The following is a 16,029-nucleotide window of genomic DNA, read 5'->3' as shown; positions in this document are numbered from 1 at the left end:
CGGGTTCCAGCCCTGGTCCACGAGGATCCCACATGCCGCAGAGTAACAAAGCCTGTGCATCACAACTACAGAGCCTAAGCTCTAGAGCCTGCAAGCCACAACTACTGAGCCTGAGTGCCACAACTACTGAAGCCCACACGCCTAGTGCTCCACAAGAGAAGCCACCGCAATGAGAAGCCCGAGCACCACAACGAAGAGTAGCCCCCGCTCGCCGCAACTAGAGAAAGCCCGCAGGCAGCAACAAAGACCCAACGCAGCCAAAAAAAGTTTTTTTAATTAAAAAAAAAAAAATGCCAATACAGCTTCTCACTGCTAGAAACAGTAAGTGAACAGATTAAATGCAGGGTTTTCTCATAAGCCCACCTCTCCTCTTTTCACTCAATTACCTATTGATTCAAAAAGCATTTCTAGAGCAAATGACATGTACAGCACAAGAGTATGATCCAAATAGCTCCTTTAGGCTGAGAACTCACAATCAGATGTGAGGAGACATGTACTCAGAAAACTAGGTAATATACTGAAGGAGGGGAATAAATGCAGTTTTATCAGAGTTTTGTTATTTTTTTTTTAACCAAAGTTTCATCATACCTAAGTGATTATTGAACCGAATCTTGAAAGAATAGAGAGGTATCATGACTCTGAATAGGAAACTCAAGGTTAAGATAATCTGAGCATTTGGGGAAAGAGGCGGCAAGAGGCACAAAAAACAGCTCTAGGTAGAGGAACACAGAGAGAACAGCAAACTTCTGTGACAAGAAGACACAGCCAAAAGAACACTGCTTGTTCTATTTCCCCTCTAAAAAGTCAAACTGAGGATGAAAAAAGGGGATAGACCATCACAATGGGATTTCCCTGGCGGTCCAGTGGTTAAGACTCCGCCCTTCCAATATGCGGGGGTTGGATCCCTGGTCAGGGAACTAAGATCCCACTTGCCGCACAGTGGGGCCAAAACAACAACAAACAAACAAACATGGCTGCTGGTTGGAACGATGGGAACAAAGGTGTTATATAAAGTGGAGGATGTCTTATGTTTCCATGCTAACTTGTTTTGCAATTCCCAACATTATAATCAACTCTGGATAGACAGAATATTTATGGATTTCAACACAGTAGCCAAGCAAGCAGGAACAGCATGGTTCTACAAGTTTGCTGAGAATTCAAACTGCTCTATGTCAGTCCCTTGGGCAAGTCATTTAACCTCCCAGGCATTTGTAAAACCTGGGTTTTCTCACAAGGCTATGGTGATGGATAATTGATGAATGTGCATGAAAGACATTCTGATTTAATTGTTCTAGAATGGGCTTCCACTTACCAGTTGTTTTTTATAACTTTCCCAGATGTCTCACTATGTTTGAGAACCACTGCACCTTAGCAGACTGACTAGAGCACAATATATGCTTTTTAAACTCTGTTAAAATCATTAAAAATATAATACTAATACAGTCTGTTTCAATTTATGTTCTTTAATTACATATGAGGCTAAATACACCTTAAGATATTTGCCTTTAAAAAATATTTAAAAAAATGGTCAACGCAGAGGATAAACAATGAGTTAAGTGATGGATAATAAGACAATGTTCCTTCAGTATCTGTATCTAGCCATGCTGGAAATCTGTGGATGGTCCCATAAACCTATACATTTTCTTTTTTATTTTTTTTAAACCAACTATAAGTTGCATCCTTGAGACTTGAGAGGAAAATATTATTGGGGGGGGGAGATTATTATTATTTTATCAGGAAAGCAATATATACTTATTTAAATGGTTCAAACAGTACACCAAGCATACAAATTTGAAACTGTTGTCTACAACTGTTAACAGCCTGTATAGTATCCTTCTAGACTTTATCTATATACAAATGTACATATGTATATACTTTATAAAAACATAAATGCGGGGCTTCCCTGGTGGCGCAGTGGTTGAGAATCTGCCTGCTAATGCAGGGGACACGGGTTCGAGCCCTGGTCTGGGAGGATCCCACATGCCGCGGAGCAACTAGGCCCGTGAGCCACAACTACTGAGCCTGCGCATCTGGAGCCTGTGCTCCGCAACAAGAGAGGCCGCGATAGTGAGAGGCCCATGCACCGCGATGAAGAGTGGCCCCCACTTGGCACAACTAGAGAAAGCCCTCGCACAGAAACGAAAACTCAACACAGCAAAAATAAATTAATTAATTAACTCCTACCCCCAACATCTTCTTTAAAAAAAAAAAAGAAAAAAAACCCATAAATTCAACGATACTATACATATTATTTACCACTTAGTTTTTTCACTTAATAGAAAAGTCAAGACACTGTTCAATGCCTATAAATATGGATTGGCCATATTCTTTTTAATAGCTATCTAATATTCCATTATAAAAATAATGATTTCCTCAATCTTCTCTTTTTAGGCATTTATGTTATTCCTGTTATTTTTTAAAATTACAAATAATATTTAGTAGGTATCTTTGTATTTACATGTTTATACAAGTGTACAAGCATACTGAACAATGAATTCCTAGCTCAAATTCTTTGACATATTGGTGGGGAATATAAAAAACAGAAAATAAGACATGTTAAAATTCATTACAGAAATTAATCTCATCCTGAAGCACTGAGTATAAAATGGAATTGGAATGGTATTTTTGCCTGCCTGAGAGGAAAATACTCTTGATGTCTCAATCAAAAGTGCTATCTTTGTCCTCTCTGCCCCTTATAGCTCATACCAAACTTGAGTATTTTTCACATTCTATCTCATACTATAGTTATGTATGTAATACATTATTCTATTTCTTTAGGTGACTGAAATCTACATGGTGGCAGGGACCATGCCTCTGTACCTATTTAACCTTTGGCTCTAACCAGAGATGAAACAAGGTGAACACTGAGAAACATTTTCTCAACTGATTGAATGTATAAGTATACCTTGAGAAATACAGTGATGTAAGTAATTACAAACAGCTCATCAGGGCTAGTTCTATTTAAAAAACAAAACAAAACAAAACAAAACTCTCCAAACTAACAATAAATATTTGACCAAATTAAACAAATTGACTTTAAAACATTGAGAGGTTTCCAAAACACTGAAAACCAGATGTATCATCTTTACCAAGTGTAGTTACTTCTGATGGAAGGCACTAAACACAGAGATCTGAGGTCTATGCTTCTCTTTACCCCCATCCACCACAGGCTGAACAACACAAGAGTTCCAGCATATTCTATGTCAGTTATATCCTTTATGACTTACTAAAATTGACAGGACAATTTCTAGAGTAATAAAGTCATTCAATATTAACACCTAATGATGCCTCTGTTCTTTTCCCACTTGCTTCTCTGCTGAGGCATGGATAAGGGGCATTCATTTCTTGAAATGCTTTACTGAGTATCAATTAAGGGCCAGACATGGCAACAGGCAATGGAAACATAAAATAAGTAACAAATGGCCCTAGAGCATGCAGCCTAGAAACGGAGACAGACAACTGATTATTTCAATAAGTTAAAGTCTGAGTAGAGACTTTTAACACTTGTGCTCAATTTGCTCCATCTCTGTTCCCACACATTAAATGGCTTTCTCCAAATTCCTCCGTACCTAACCAAATCCTATCTCAAAGCTCAGCTGCCGTTTCTCCTTCACCGGTAGTCTTCCCAGGCAACACAGCCCAAGGAGCTTTCCTCATTTTGGACACATGGTTAAGAGCAACAGCCCCTGTGTTCAGCAGGGAAATAGGCTGTTACATAACCTCACTAAGACTCATTTCTTCAATGGTAAAATTGGGATAATAAACGTACCTACAGTTAAATGTTTGTGAAAATCAAATGAAATAATGAATATAAAGCCCTTAGCATAGTGCTGGCACATTGTGAGCCCTCAACAAATGGTAGGTAGTATCTATACCACTCATTTAACAATCTATGAATGCTCTCTTGTAAAATCCCTCTGGTTACTGATATTTTTAAACTGTTGCAACTTTTTGTTTCCATCTCTTGTATCTTTATAGCTCAATAAGTAGATGTGGATTATATATCTGTAGTACTGAAAGAAACCTGTAAAATCAGTAGCTTTCAAGTTTTTTTGGCCACAACCCACAGTAATAAATACATAATACACTATACACAAACACATATGTATAACTGAAACAAAGGTCATGATCGTTCACCCTTATTACTTCCAAATTCACTCTAATAATGTTAGTCTCATTCAACAAATCAAACCAAACAAAACCACACCCAAACTGGTCAAGACCTACTAAACTGATTTCACAACACTTTGGTCATAACTGAAAACTTGGAAAATTCTCTATAAACACTTATAAATGAACATACAGATAAAATATTATGAGACACTCCAGACAAACAAAAACAAACAAAACACAAAGTGAAAAGGTCTTGGATATTTGCCGGTTAAATTTTGAGTGCTTTTTTTTTTTAAATCACACTTTTTTTTTAAGTCTTTATTGAATTTGTTACAATATTGCTTGTTTTATTATATTTTGGTTTTTTGGCTGCAAGGCATATAGGATCTTAGCTCCCCCTCCAAGGAGCAAACCTGTACCCCGTGCATTGGAGGTGAAGTCTTAACCACTGGATTGCCAGCAAAGTCCCTAAATCACACTTCTAAAGCATTACCAGACTGTTAAATACCAACTTTTCTCCTGCCATTCACAAATTAGGGACCTCTGTTTGTTATATGTTGACAGAAATTTGACAACATTTTATTAACTAGGATCTCTGGAAGTAACCTACCTTCCCTTAGAACACAAGCTATGCCAACTAAGCTCTTCAGGAATCTGTCCAAAATATAAGCACTCACATGCATTCATAAAATTTCTTGCTCTAAAAGCTTCTACTTCATCCTTGGCTTAAAAAAGAAAACTGTCATATAGAGAACAAAGTAGTGGTTACCAGTGGGGAAAGGGAAGGGGGAAGGGTAACATACAGGTAGGAGGAGATTAACAGGCACAAACTATTATTTATAAAGTAGGCTACAAGGACATATTGAACAACACAGGGAATATAGCCAACATTTTATAATAACTATAAATGGAGCACAACCTTTAAAAATTGTGAATCATTATCTTGTACACCTGAACATATATCATACATCAACTATTCTTCAATTTAAAAAAATAAATGAAAAAGGAAAAAAGAAAATTGTCAGCATTGACAGATGAATAGATAAAGAAGATGTGGTACATATATACAATGGAATATTACTCAGCCATAAAAAGGAACGAAATTGGGTCATTTGTAGAGACGTGGATGGATCCACAGACTTTCATACAGTGTGAAGTCAGAAAGAAAAACAAATATCGTATATTAATGCATATACGTGGAACCTAGAAAAATGGTACAGATGAACCGCTTTGGAGGGCAGAAATAAGAGACACAGATGTAGAGAACAAACGTATGGACACCAAGGGCGGAAAGTGGCGGGGGTGGGGTGGGGGGGGTTGGGTTGAATTGGGAGATTGGGATTGACATATATACATTAATATGTATAAAATGGATAACTAATAAAGACCTGCTGTATAAAAAATAAATTAAATTAAAAAAAATCGTCAGAAAATGAAATGAAACACCCACACTTAACAGTCCAAAGATTACTAACACATTCTATTTAGACTGCCTACCATTAGAAGATTATAAAGCATATTTTGAAATAGAAACAAAGAAAACAACAGCAAAGATCAATAAAACTAAAAGCTGGTTCTTTGAGAAATAAAAAAAATTGATAAACCATCAGCCAGACTCATCAAGAGGGAGGGGACATAAATAAATAAAATTAGAAATGAAAAAGGAGAAGTTACAACAAACACCACAGAAATACAAAGCATCCTAAGAGACTACTACAAGCAACTCTATGCCAATAAAATGGACAACCTGGAAGAAATGGACAAATTCTTAGAAAGGTAAAACCTTCCAAGACTGAACCAGGAAGAAATAGAAAATATGAACAGACCAATCACAAGTAATGAAATTGAAACTGTGATTAAAAATCTTCCAACACACAAAAATCCAGGACCAGATTGCTTCACAGGTGAATTCTATCAAACATTTAGAGAAGAGCTAACACCCATCCTTCTCAAACTCTTCCAAAATTTGCAGAGGAAGGAACACTCCCAAATTCATTCTATGAGGCCACCATCACGCTGATACCAAAAACCAGACAAAGATACTACAAAAAAAGAAAATTACAGACCAATATCACTGATGAATATAGATGCAAAAATCCTCAACGAAATACTAGCAAACAGAATCCAACAACACATGAAAAGGATCATACACCATGATCAAGTGGGATTTTTCCCAGGGATGCAAGGATTCTTCAATATATGCAAATCAATCAATGCGATACACCATATTAACAAATCGAAGAATAAAAGCCATGTGATCATCTCAATAGATGCAAAAAAGCTTTTGACAAAATTCAACACTCATTTATGATAAAAACTCTCCAGAAAGTGGGCATAGAGGGAAACTACCTCAACATAATAAAGGCCATATACGACAAACCCACAGCAAACATCATTCTCAATGGTGAAAAACTGGAAGCATTTCCTCTAAGATCAGGAGCAAGACAAGGATGTCCACTCTCGCCACTATCATTCAACATAGTTTTGGAAGTCCTAGCCACGGCAATCAGAGAAGAAAAAGAAATAAAAGGAATACAAATTGGAAAAGAAGAAGTAAAACTGTCACTGTTTGCAGATGACATAATACTATACATAGAGAATCCTAAAGATGCCACCAGAAAACTACTAGAGCTAATCAATGCATCTGGTAAAGTTGCAGGATACAAAATTAATGCACAGAAATCTCTTGCATTCCTATATACTAATGATGAAAAATCTGAAAGAAACCTACCAAGGGAGACAAAAGACCTGTATGCAGAAAACTATAAGACACTGATGAAGGAAATCAAAGGGGACACAAACAGATGGAAAGATATACCACTTTCTTGGATTGGAAGAATCAATATTGTGAAAATGACTATACTACCCAAAGCAATCTACAGATTCAGTGCAATCCCTATCAAACTACCAATGGCATTTTTCACAGAACTAGAACAAAAAATTTGACAATTCGTATGGAAACACAAAAGACTCCGAATAGCCAAAGCAATCTTGAGAAAGAAAAACAGAGCTGGAGGAATCAGGCTCCCTGACTTCAGACTATACTACAAAGCTACAGTAATCAAGACACTATGGTAGTGGCACAAAAACAGAAATATAAATCAATGGAACAGGACAGAAAGCCCAGAGATAAACCCACGCACCTAAGGTCAACTAATCTATGACAAAGGAGGCAAGGATATACAATGGAGAAAAGAAAGTCTCTTCAATAAGCAGTGCTGGGAAAACTGGACAGCTACATGTAAAAGAATGAAATTAGAACACTCCCTAGCCCCATACACAAAAATAAACTCAAAATGGATTAGAGACCTAAATGTAAGACTGGACACTATAAAACTCTTAGAGGAAAACACAGGAAGAACACTTTTTGACATAAATCACAGCAAGATCTTTTTTGACCCACCTCCTAGAGTAATGGAAATAAAAACAATAATAAACAAATGGACATAATGAAACTTAAAAGCTTTTGCAAAGCAAAGGAAACTACAAACAAGATGAAAAGACAACCCTTAGAATGGGAGAAAATATTTGCAAATGAAGCAATGGAAAAAGGATTAATCTCTAAAATATATAGCAGCTCATGCAGCTCAATATTAAAAAAACAAACAACCCAATCAAAAAATGGGCAGAAGACCTAAATAGACATTTCTCCAAAGCAGACATACAGATGGCCAAGAAGCACATGAAAAGCTGGTCAACGTCACTAATTATTACAGAAATACAAATCAAAACTACAATGAGGTATCACCTCACACCAGTTAGGATGGGCATTGTCAGAAAATCTACAAACAACAAATGCTGGAGAGGGTGTGGAGAAAAGGGAACCCTCTTGCACTGTTGGTGGGAATGTAAATTGATACAGCCACTATGGAGTACAGTATGGAGGTTCCTTAAAAAAGTAAAAATAGAATTACCATATGACCCAGCAATCCCACTACTGGGCATATACCCAGAGAAAACCATAATTCAAAAAGACACATGCACCCCAATGTTCTTTGCAGCACTATTTACAATAGCCAAGTCATGGAAGCAACCTAAATGCCCATCGACAGACGAATGGATAAAGAAGATGTGGTACATATATACAATGGAATATTACTCAGCCATAAAAAGGAACGAAATTGGGTCATTTGTAGAGATGTGGATGGATCTAGAGACTGTCATACGGAGTGAAGTAAGTCAGAAAGGGAAAAACAAATAGCGTATATTAACGCATATATGTGGAACCTAGAAAAATGGTACAGATGTACTGGTTTGCAGGGCAGAAGTAGAGACACAGACGTAGAGAATAAACATATGGACACCAAGGGGGGGGAAGTGGCCGGGGGGGTGGGGGTGGGGGTGTGATGAATTGGGCGATTGGGATTGACATGTATACACTGTTGTGTATAAAATGGATAACTAATAACAACCTGCTGTATAAAAAAATAAATTAAAAAAGTCTATGTGTTGGAAAAAAAGATTATAAAGCATTTTTAATAATATTTTAAGCAACCTCCAACTTACTTGAACTAAAATACTACTCTCAAACTCATTTCACAGCTGCAATGGTGTTAAGTTTTTTCTTAGAAAGGGAAAAGCCTTTATTATATTTTTTAACTCTAAAATTTAGGGTCTGGGTGCTATGAATAAAGCCAAATTAGCATAAAAAGGTAATGACCACTACCAAAATTTTATTGTTCGTCTATCAGAAAATTGTAGTAATGATACTCTACATTTTTAAACACTAAATATTTAACAATAACAATGACAGATTTATTTTTAAATGAAAATTTCAAACTCCCTGATGCAACCCAAATAATCTGCTCTTTTCTCTAATTAACTTTGTTAAACCCCACTCCCCATACCCTCTCTCTTTGGGTTATGAAACACACCATTCTCTTCCTCAACCAAGTTGCTCCTTCCCTCTTCTTTGGTTAAATATACACTTTCTTTTGAACCCAGTATTAAAACAGATCTCACCCCACATTCGTTTTCTCCATTTTGACTGTAAAAGTAACAATTCATCAGAAACTGCATAATGCTTTAGTTTACAAGGAACAAAAAAGTTAATTCTAATATTACTGAGTACCTATGAATGTATATACTGCTGCACTAAATGCTGTGGGTGCAGGGAAGGAGAAGTAAATATGGAAGACTCTGACCCCAAGAAAGCTCACAGTAGAGAGAAGATAGGTACACAAAGAATACAAAAGCATGAATAAGGGATCAAGAAAGTGCACTAAAAGGGAAGAAATGCTAAGCAAGGGCCGAATATGGAAGTAGGCAACTTCAGGATTCCAAAGGGGAATATTTATAGTATGTGCTGCTTTTAACATTCCAGTGGCCAGTATCAATGAATACAGAGGATTTTTGTTGTTTTTTTGCTTGCTGTTGCTTTTATTACAATGTCTCAGCTTGCTTTTCACACAGTACAAATGAGATGTTGGTCTAAATTCTCTACAAACGTTAGAGGAAACACATATTTGAATTTTATATTAAAAAATGTGGGAGGTGGGGAGGGAGAGTCACTAGAAATGAGTCTCACTTAATAGATAAATAAAGATAACTCCCAGGTTCTACAATGAGAGCAACTGGTTTAGAAGTTGTGTACTTATTTACTAATAAAGGTCCCTTAAAAAACATTAGTGATTTGCCTCTGTTTCACTTCAATTAAGAACACACACTTCAAAGACAATTTGATTTTATAAACACTTCATCAAGAAATTGTTTTTAAGTAATACATTCAGATCTCAAAAGAAAAACACATGGTACTGTTTTACTGTTTTCTAACTGCCTTTCTCGGTGCCTCAATCTATGGCATTAAAACACACCAGTCAGATTGAGAATTTTTTTTAAGTAATGCGCTTAGCATTCATACTTCCTTCCCCCAAATTTCTTGATGGAGTTACGTCTTGCTTACTCTGTCCTAAATGAACAAAAATGTGCACTAAGAGAAAAAGACACGCTGGAACTTCCCTGGAGGGCGGAATTCTTTCACTGACATATCCCAAGTGACACAAACAGTGCCCATCCCATACAAGGCACTCACAAAATAATTTGTTCAAAGAAGACTCCTGTCTCTACTACTTTGCATCAAGCTATGTATTAACCTATGAACCTCAGTGTCTTCCTTTTTAAAATAGAGATAATTCAAGGGAGTCCTCGTTATCCCAGGATTGATTCTATGTTTCCAAAGTTAAGAGGGGAAGAAAAAGATGTCATAATATGAAAATATTCATTAATGAGCTATTTCTTTTATCTCTGTCCATGAGGTCTGTTTATAGTGAACCTTAGACAAAACAATGCAAATGAAATGGAAACTCAGGAGTAAAATTACAAATTCTGCAAAGAAGCCAACTTCATGAGGTTGATCAAAGTAATAGTGTTACTCTTTTAGGTTTGATAATGATATTGGTATTGACTTTTTGTTTAATTCCTTTTCCCTTAAAGATATATACTGGAAATATTTATGAATGAAGAATATGCTTCAAAAAAAAAATGGTTGAAGGGGGTGGTGGTAGGAGACACCTAATTGTCCATGAGTTGGTAACTGTTGAACATGGGTGATGGGTACACCCAGGTTCATTATATTATTCTTTCCTCTCCTATATATGTTTGACATTTTCCATAATAAAAAAATATTTAAAGCAAAGAAAAAAAGTTAGAAAACTATTCACATCAGAATCACACATATAGTCAATGACAAATGAGACTCAGGCAGAAATAGCCAGTTAACTAGTAAAGAGAAAACTGACAAGGTGTTTTAAAAGAAAGAGAAAGAGACATCCCTGGAAAATGGGAAGAGCCTCAAATATTTAAAGAAATATATGTTTGACATTGCTATGAAAAAGCAAACGTGTGTATGTGTAAGGGCAGGGGGTATATGAGAACTCTTTGTACTTTTTGCTCAATTTTGCTCTGAACCTAAACCTACTCTAAAAAATAGTATGTTAGTTAAAAAAAAAAAAAAAAACAGAAAAAAGAGTGAAAGATAACTTACTATGCTGTTATACAACTTTATCAGAAAATTTGTCTCTCCAAAATCAATCAATTCATGCATTTTGTTTTTTCCTATGGAAAATCAACTTTCTCCCTACAAAATTTTGGGTCCTGTTTTGAGTGTGGCCACTTAAATAACAGAGACAAACCTTTTCTACTACTTTCTCCAACTGGCTCTCACTGATGAATGTGGCAATTTGTCAAGATTTTGAGATTCTTTTACAAATAAAAAGCTTATCTTTATTGTGTACTTCACAATTTCAATACTCAAATATTACTCTATTAAGTACATCATGTTAATAGACAATATTAACACTGAGATTTAGTGGTTAGCATTTTCTTCTTTCTTTTCTAACATAGAAATGATATGGATTTGGGTGCTCCTGTGGTCACATATTGCTCTCCACAAAGGAGGTTAGTGTATTTGATAATGTATATTTTGACTAAACAAGTTTCCAGTGGTTGTATAATCTAATTAAATACATTATGTGGTTTAATCCAATTCCTATCAAGTAAGGCCACGTAATATTCTTAATAATAATTAAACAAGGGAGCTACAGTTTAATTAGCAAATTAATCATTAGCAAATGATTCCTCAGTATAACACAATCATTTCATTATACATTATAATACAATCATTTCATTCACAGCGGAAAATATAACATTTTCACTGAAACAAAGCATCTAAATTTGCTTCAAAATAATCCAAACTCACACACTTCACTAAAATCAAAATTCTGCTTTAAAAAAAAAAACACAAAAGAAAGAAATGATCTAATTTTGTGTTTAAGATTTTGCTTTTATGAAACAATTCGCTGCTAAGTTTTAGGTTTGAAAAACCATGCGTAGTCTACACTCCCACTCTCCAAAAGAGGACTCTAAAGCTAAGAGAGGTTAAGCAAGACCAAGATGATAAGAGTGGCAACACCAGGTACAGATAAACTTCTTCTGACTAGACCTCACTGCCTCTCATGAAAGGCCCAGAAGGACAAGGGAGAAAAAGTGAGCTTCAAGATTACCTTTCTTCAACTCCTTTCATTCTCTACAGGGGCCATACCAGTTACTTACAGATGCCTTTCACTCAGGGTCCAAGAGCTGTCTTAACTGTTTTTCAAAGACCATTTAGTTTGTGCCTCTCTTCTCTAATTTGTTTCCTTGTTTCTTAAAAACTAGTTTCGTGACATATGATGTCACACAATCTCACTTCAACAGGCAGTACTAATACTTTAAGCTCTCTGTACAAGAGAGCTTGTATTATATCACAGGGTCAATTTTTAAAGTACACAGAAATAACCCTTCTTCACAGAGATCTGCTAAACAGACCTGCAAGTCTTGAGATAGATTAAAAGATAAGTATAACCATCAAAATGAGATAAAAAGTTAAAAAAAAAAGGGGGGGGTGGTTTCTTGAGTATCTCCTAAACCAGAACTCTACCCAGTCCTGTGACACCCAGATTAGGGATGTATACTTCTGGTCGGGGATCCAGTCCCAGTGTCTCTGAACAGCATTTACACTCTGGTCTTCTTTAGGAATGCACTGGATCTGTGCAACTATTTCCAGTAGTTTACAAACTTATCAAACAGTCCTTGGAGAAAGATACACACTGGCTTATTTGAGGCTCTACAGGATAAAATATAAAATCATAAAATACCAGAGCAGGAGTGTTTCTCAGGAATTATTTACTCCAACTCCCTCATTTCTCTCACAAGTATACTGAAACACATGATTAAAGTAACTTGCCCACAGTCACAGAGCTAGTGGGAGAAATTAGATTTTATTTTCATTACTACTTTCCATTCTTCTGCAAAGCACTAAGTATTATCACTACTAAGGTAACTGAGAGCTATCATCACATGTTTTGGCATCATTTAGATGTAAACTTGTGCAACACACACAAGGCTTAAAAACAACAAGCACAACTATAAACAGGTCACCTTAGCATGACTTAGGAGAAAAAATACACCCAAGATCACAACATGTCCCACCAAGTTCAAAATGTCTCATAGCGTAATCCCAAGAATCAGCTTGCAGCATTTAACCACCTTTCCAAAATAAAATTCTATCTGATAGCATTTCTTGCTGGTTACTTAGATATAAATGGTTTGACGTTCGTAGGTTATAAAGCTGTGTAACTGCAATATTGCCCTAAACACCAAGGACTGTCTCCACTGTATTTTTAGCCCTTTCTAGGTACAGATACTTATACCTAAAAGCCAAAAATAATAAATAAACCTCCAGGTGTTAATTTGCCAAGCTTAGTTACAATAAAAATGTCAGAAAACAGTGCTTAACTATGCCTGTGTAGATTCTCCATTAATAAATCCAAACCACATACGCATTCACACACTGGTTTATTTATATACTGTGCATCTAAAAGGAGCTGTTTGTGTCCCGCAAAAAGGTTATTTTCTGAAAAATCTGATCTCGGTGATTAAAATGAGGAATTACTGGAACTGACAAAGTAACTTTATTTTTACTGTGCCCAAGTAACACAAAAACCTAGGAGGCTCACCTGAAAAAACTGTGAATTTTAATAATTTATAAAACATTCTTCTGTTTTAACCAAAAGTGGTTCTTCTCCCTGTTGCACTTCTTTTTTCCCAAGTCTCCTATGGATCCTAACACCACAAACTTCTTCAAGCTCTAATGGAGAGGGGAGCTGTTAACCTTGACATAAATATGGTCACTCTTTGAAAAGGGCAAATTAAGCATTTGAGTTTTGCTCTTTAATTAAAAAAGTAATTAGTGCTACCACCAGCGACAACTGGAGATGAGAAATTTGTTAGAGGCTCCCTAATAATTGGCAGATAAGAATCATCCTGTGAGGAAATGTAGAAAAGACGACTGCATTACAAAACCCTGAGTCATCACCCAGTTCACTCAGCAGATTTGGGTAAACATTAGATAAGTGATTTATGTCTTGTGTGTTCAGCCACCCATACCGACATGCATGAACATACAATGTTACCAGATTTTATGTATAGCCAACCAAACAAGATACAGCAAAATTCTCTTTTAAAAAAGTTCTTCTGACACAGTGAAGATGCCCATCTAGCAAATATGTCTCTAACCTTTCCCCCAACTGTACTCAGTTTCCCCTAATTTCAGTGGCACTGCAGTTTGCAGCCAGTTTATACCAAAAAAAAAAAAAAGGTAACAAAAGAAGAATAGAACAACTGAGATTGATTTAGGTAATCTATATTCATCTGAGCAGCTCAAAAATTAACACCAGCCCGATACTAATAACGCCCAGGACAACTTGACAGCTTCCTTCTCTATTTTCCTTAGTATGGCACACTTCCAAAGGAAATGTCATAAAAGGAGCAACATACACTTTCCCGAGGTTGTAAGACTCAACATTCTCAACATTAACGTCTAGTACACAGCCCAAGAATGCGCTGAGGGCTGATTTTAAAACAGTCTTTTCAATCAAACCCACAAAGACTGAGAAGGCCCCCAAAAAAGCAGAACCTAGAAGTTCCCTACGGCCTCCTTCCCATTCAGAAAGTTACTAGACGCGAACTGAGGGATAGGAAGAGGCAGGGACCGTAAGGTAAGAAAAAACTGGAGTCAACACCAGGAAAAGTCGAGTTGTTCGCCCAAAGACGAATCCTCTCTGCTCCCTCCCGCCACCGGCAAAGGTCCAAGGAGGACCCCTGGGGGACCGCTCCTCTCTTTCCCTGCGGGTCCAGTGCCCTCACGCTCCCCCGGGCCCCGAATGTCGGAAGACAACAACCCGAAACCTTGGGGAGAAGCAGCTGCGAAGGACATAGAGGGCTGGTGAGAACCAGGGAGATCCCGTAAGAAAGTGGCAGGGAGGAAGCTTGAGTGCTTCCCAGGCTTCGGTCGCGACCCTGGGATGACTGCACAGAAACGATCCGCCCGAACCGAGGCAGAGTTGAGGGTCCAGCGGTCCGGTGCGGACAAAGAGCCTCCCCCCCCCACCCCCCGCGGACGCCTTCACACCCAAGCCTTTGCCTCCGGCCCATCCTGCAGGCCCCGGCACACTTACGTGGAGAGTTTCCTGGTCCAGAAGAGGCCCCCGGGCCACAGCTCTTGGAGCTGCACTGCCCGGCCCAGGTTGCTTTTGATCTGGGCCAGCTGCAAGTCGGACTCGGCGTCCAGCCGCTCGGCGTAGGGCAGCAGCTTGTTGTAGACGATCTCCTTCTGCGGGACGAAGCCTCGCGGGTCTGGACCGGGGCGCCCGCCCGGCTCCAAGGGGTCCCCGCCGCCCGCCCTTTCGCCCGGCTCCATGAGACCAGGACACCCCCCCCAACCCCCTCCCACCCTAACCCTCCCCGGCCCCCACCCCTCTCCGGGCTCCGCCTCCTCCGCGTCGTCGTCGCCCTCGGCCCTATCGCTGGGCCCCCTCCCCTGGCCGGCGCGCTGCTTGCCCCGCGCGGTTCCCGGTTCGTTGGCGGCTGCAGCGGCCGCTCCGCCCGCCCCGCACCAGCTCGGCTGGTGACGCTGCAGCCGCCGGGCCCGGAGGTTCCGGACGAGCCTCAAGTCACTTCCGGGGCGGGGCGGGGCGACGACGTCGGAGGAGACGGAGACGGCGACGGCGACAGCGACCGTAGGTGCAGCGCCTTCCTGCTGTGGGCCGGGTCGGAGCCCCCATCCCCAGGTCCCACGGGTCGAGCTCGAGGCTGTCCCACCGGAAACTCGAGGCCGAATTCCAAGCTATTGTCCTTCCTCGCGTGGGGTCGCGCGCTCCCTGCGTCTGCCCTCGGGAGCGTGTGGTCGCCGTGGCCTCGGACCAGGCGCTCCACGTAGTCCCCCCTGCCACGTTCATGGAAAAACCTAGGTACTCTGTCCATCCCACTTGTTGCTGATAGATTTTTTACTGTGTGCCCTTTAAGCCCCCGTCTTTCTGGCATTCTCCTGGCCGCCCTCATTCCAAAGAAAGGGATTCAACAAATTCATTCAACAAATAT

At 38.8% G+C, this 16,029-nt stretch overlaps 1 protein-coding gene across 1 annotated transcript in view; it reads right to left on the bottom strand.

Moving 5' to 3' along the window:
* The window catches only part of PSME4 (proteasome activator subunit 4), a 101,080-nt gene extending 85,731 nt beyond the window's left edge, over nt 1-15,349 (bottom strand). The window contains exon 1 of the mRNA XM_060168600.1: nt 15,108-15,349. Within this exon, the coding sequence (XP_060024583.1) occupies nt 15,108-15,349 (242 nt within the window). The remainder of the gene's footprint in view (nt 1-15,107) is intronic.
* Nucleotides 15,350-16,029: the final 680 nt, after the last annotated feature.

The sequence above is a fragment of the Lagenorhynchus albirostris genome, chromosome 13, assembly GCF_949774975.1.
Source record: "Lagenorhynchus albirostris chromosome 13, mLagAlb1.1, whole genome shotgun sequence".
Lineage (NCBI taxonomy): Eukaryota > Metazoa > Chordata > Mammalia > Artiodactyla > Delphinidae > Lagenorhynchus > Lagenorhynchus albirostris.
The sequence above is the reverse complement of the archived record's forward strand: the minus strand, read 5'-3'. Positions and strand labels throughout refer to the sequence as shown.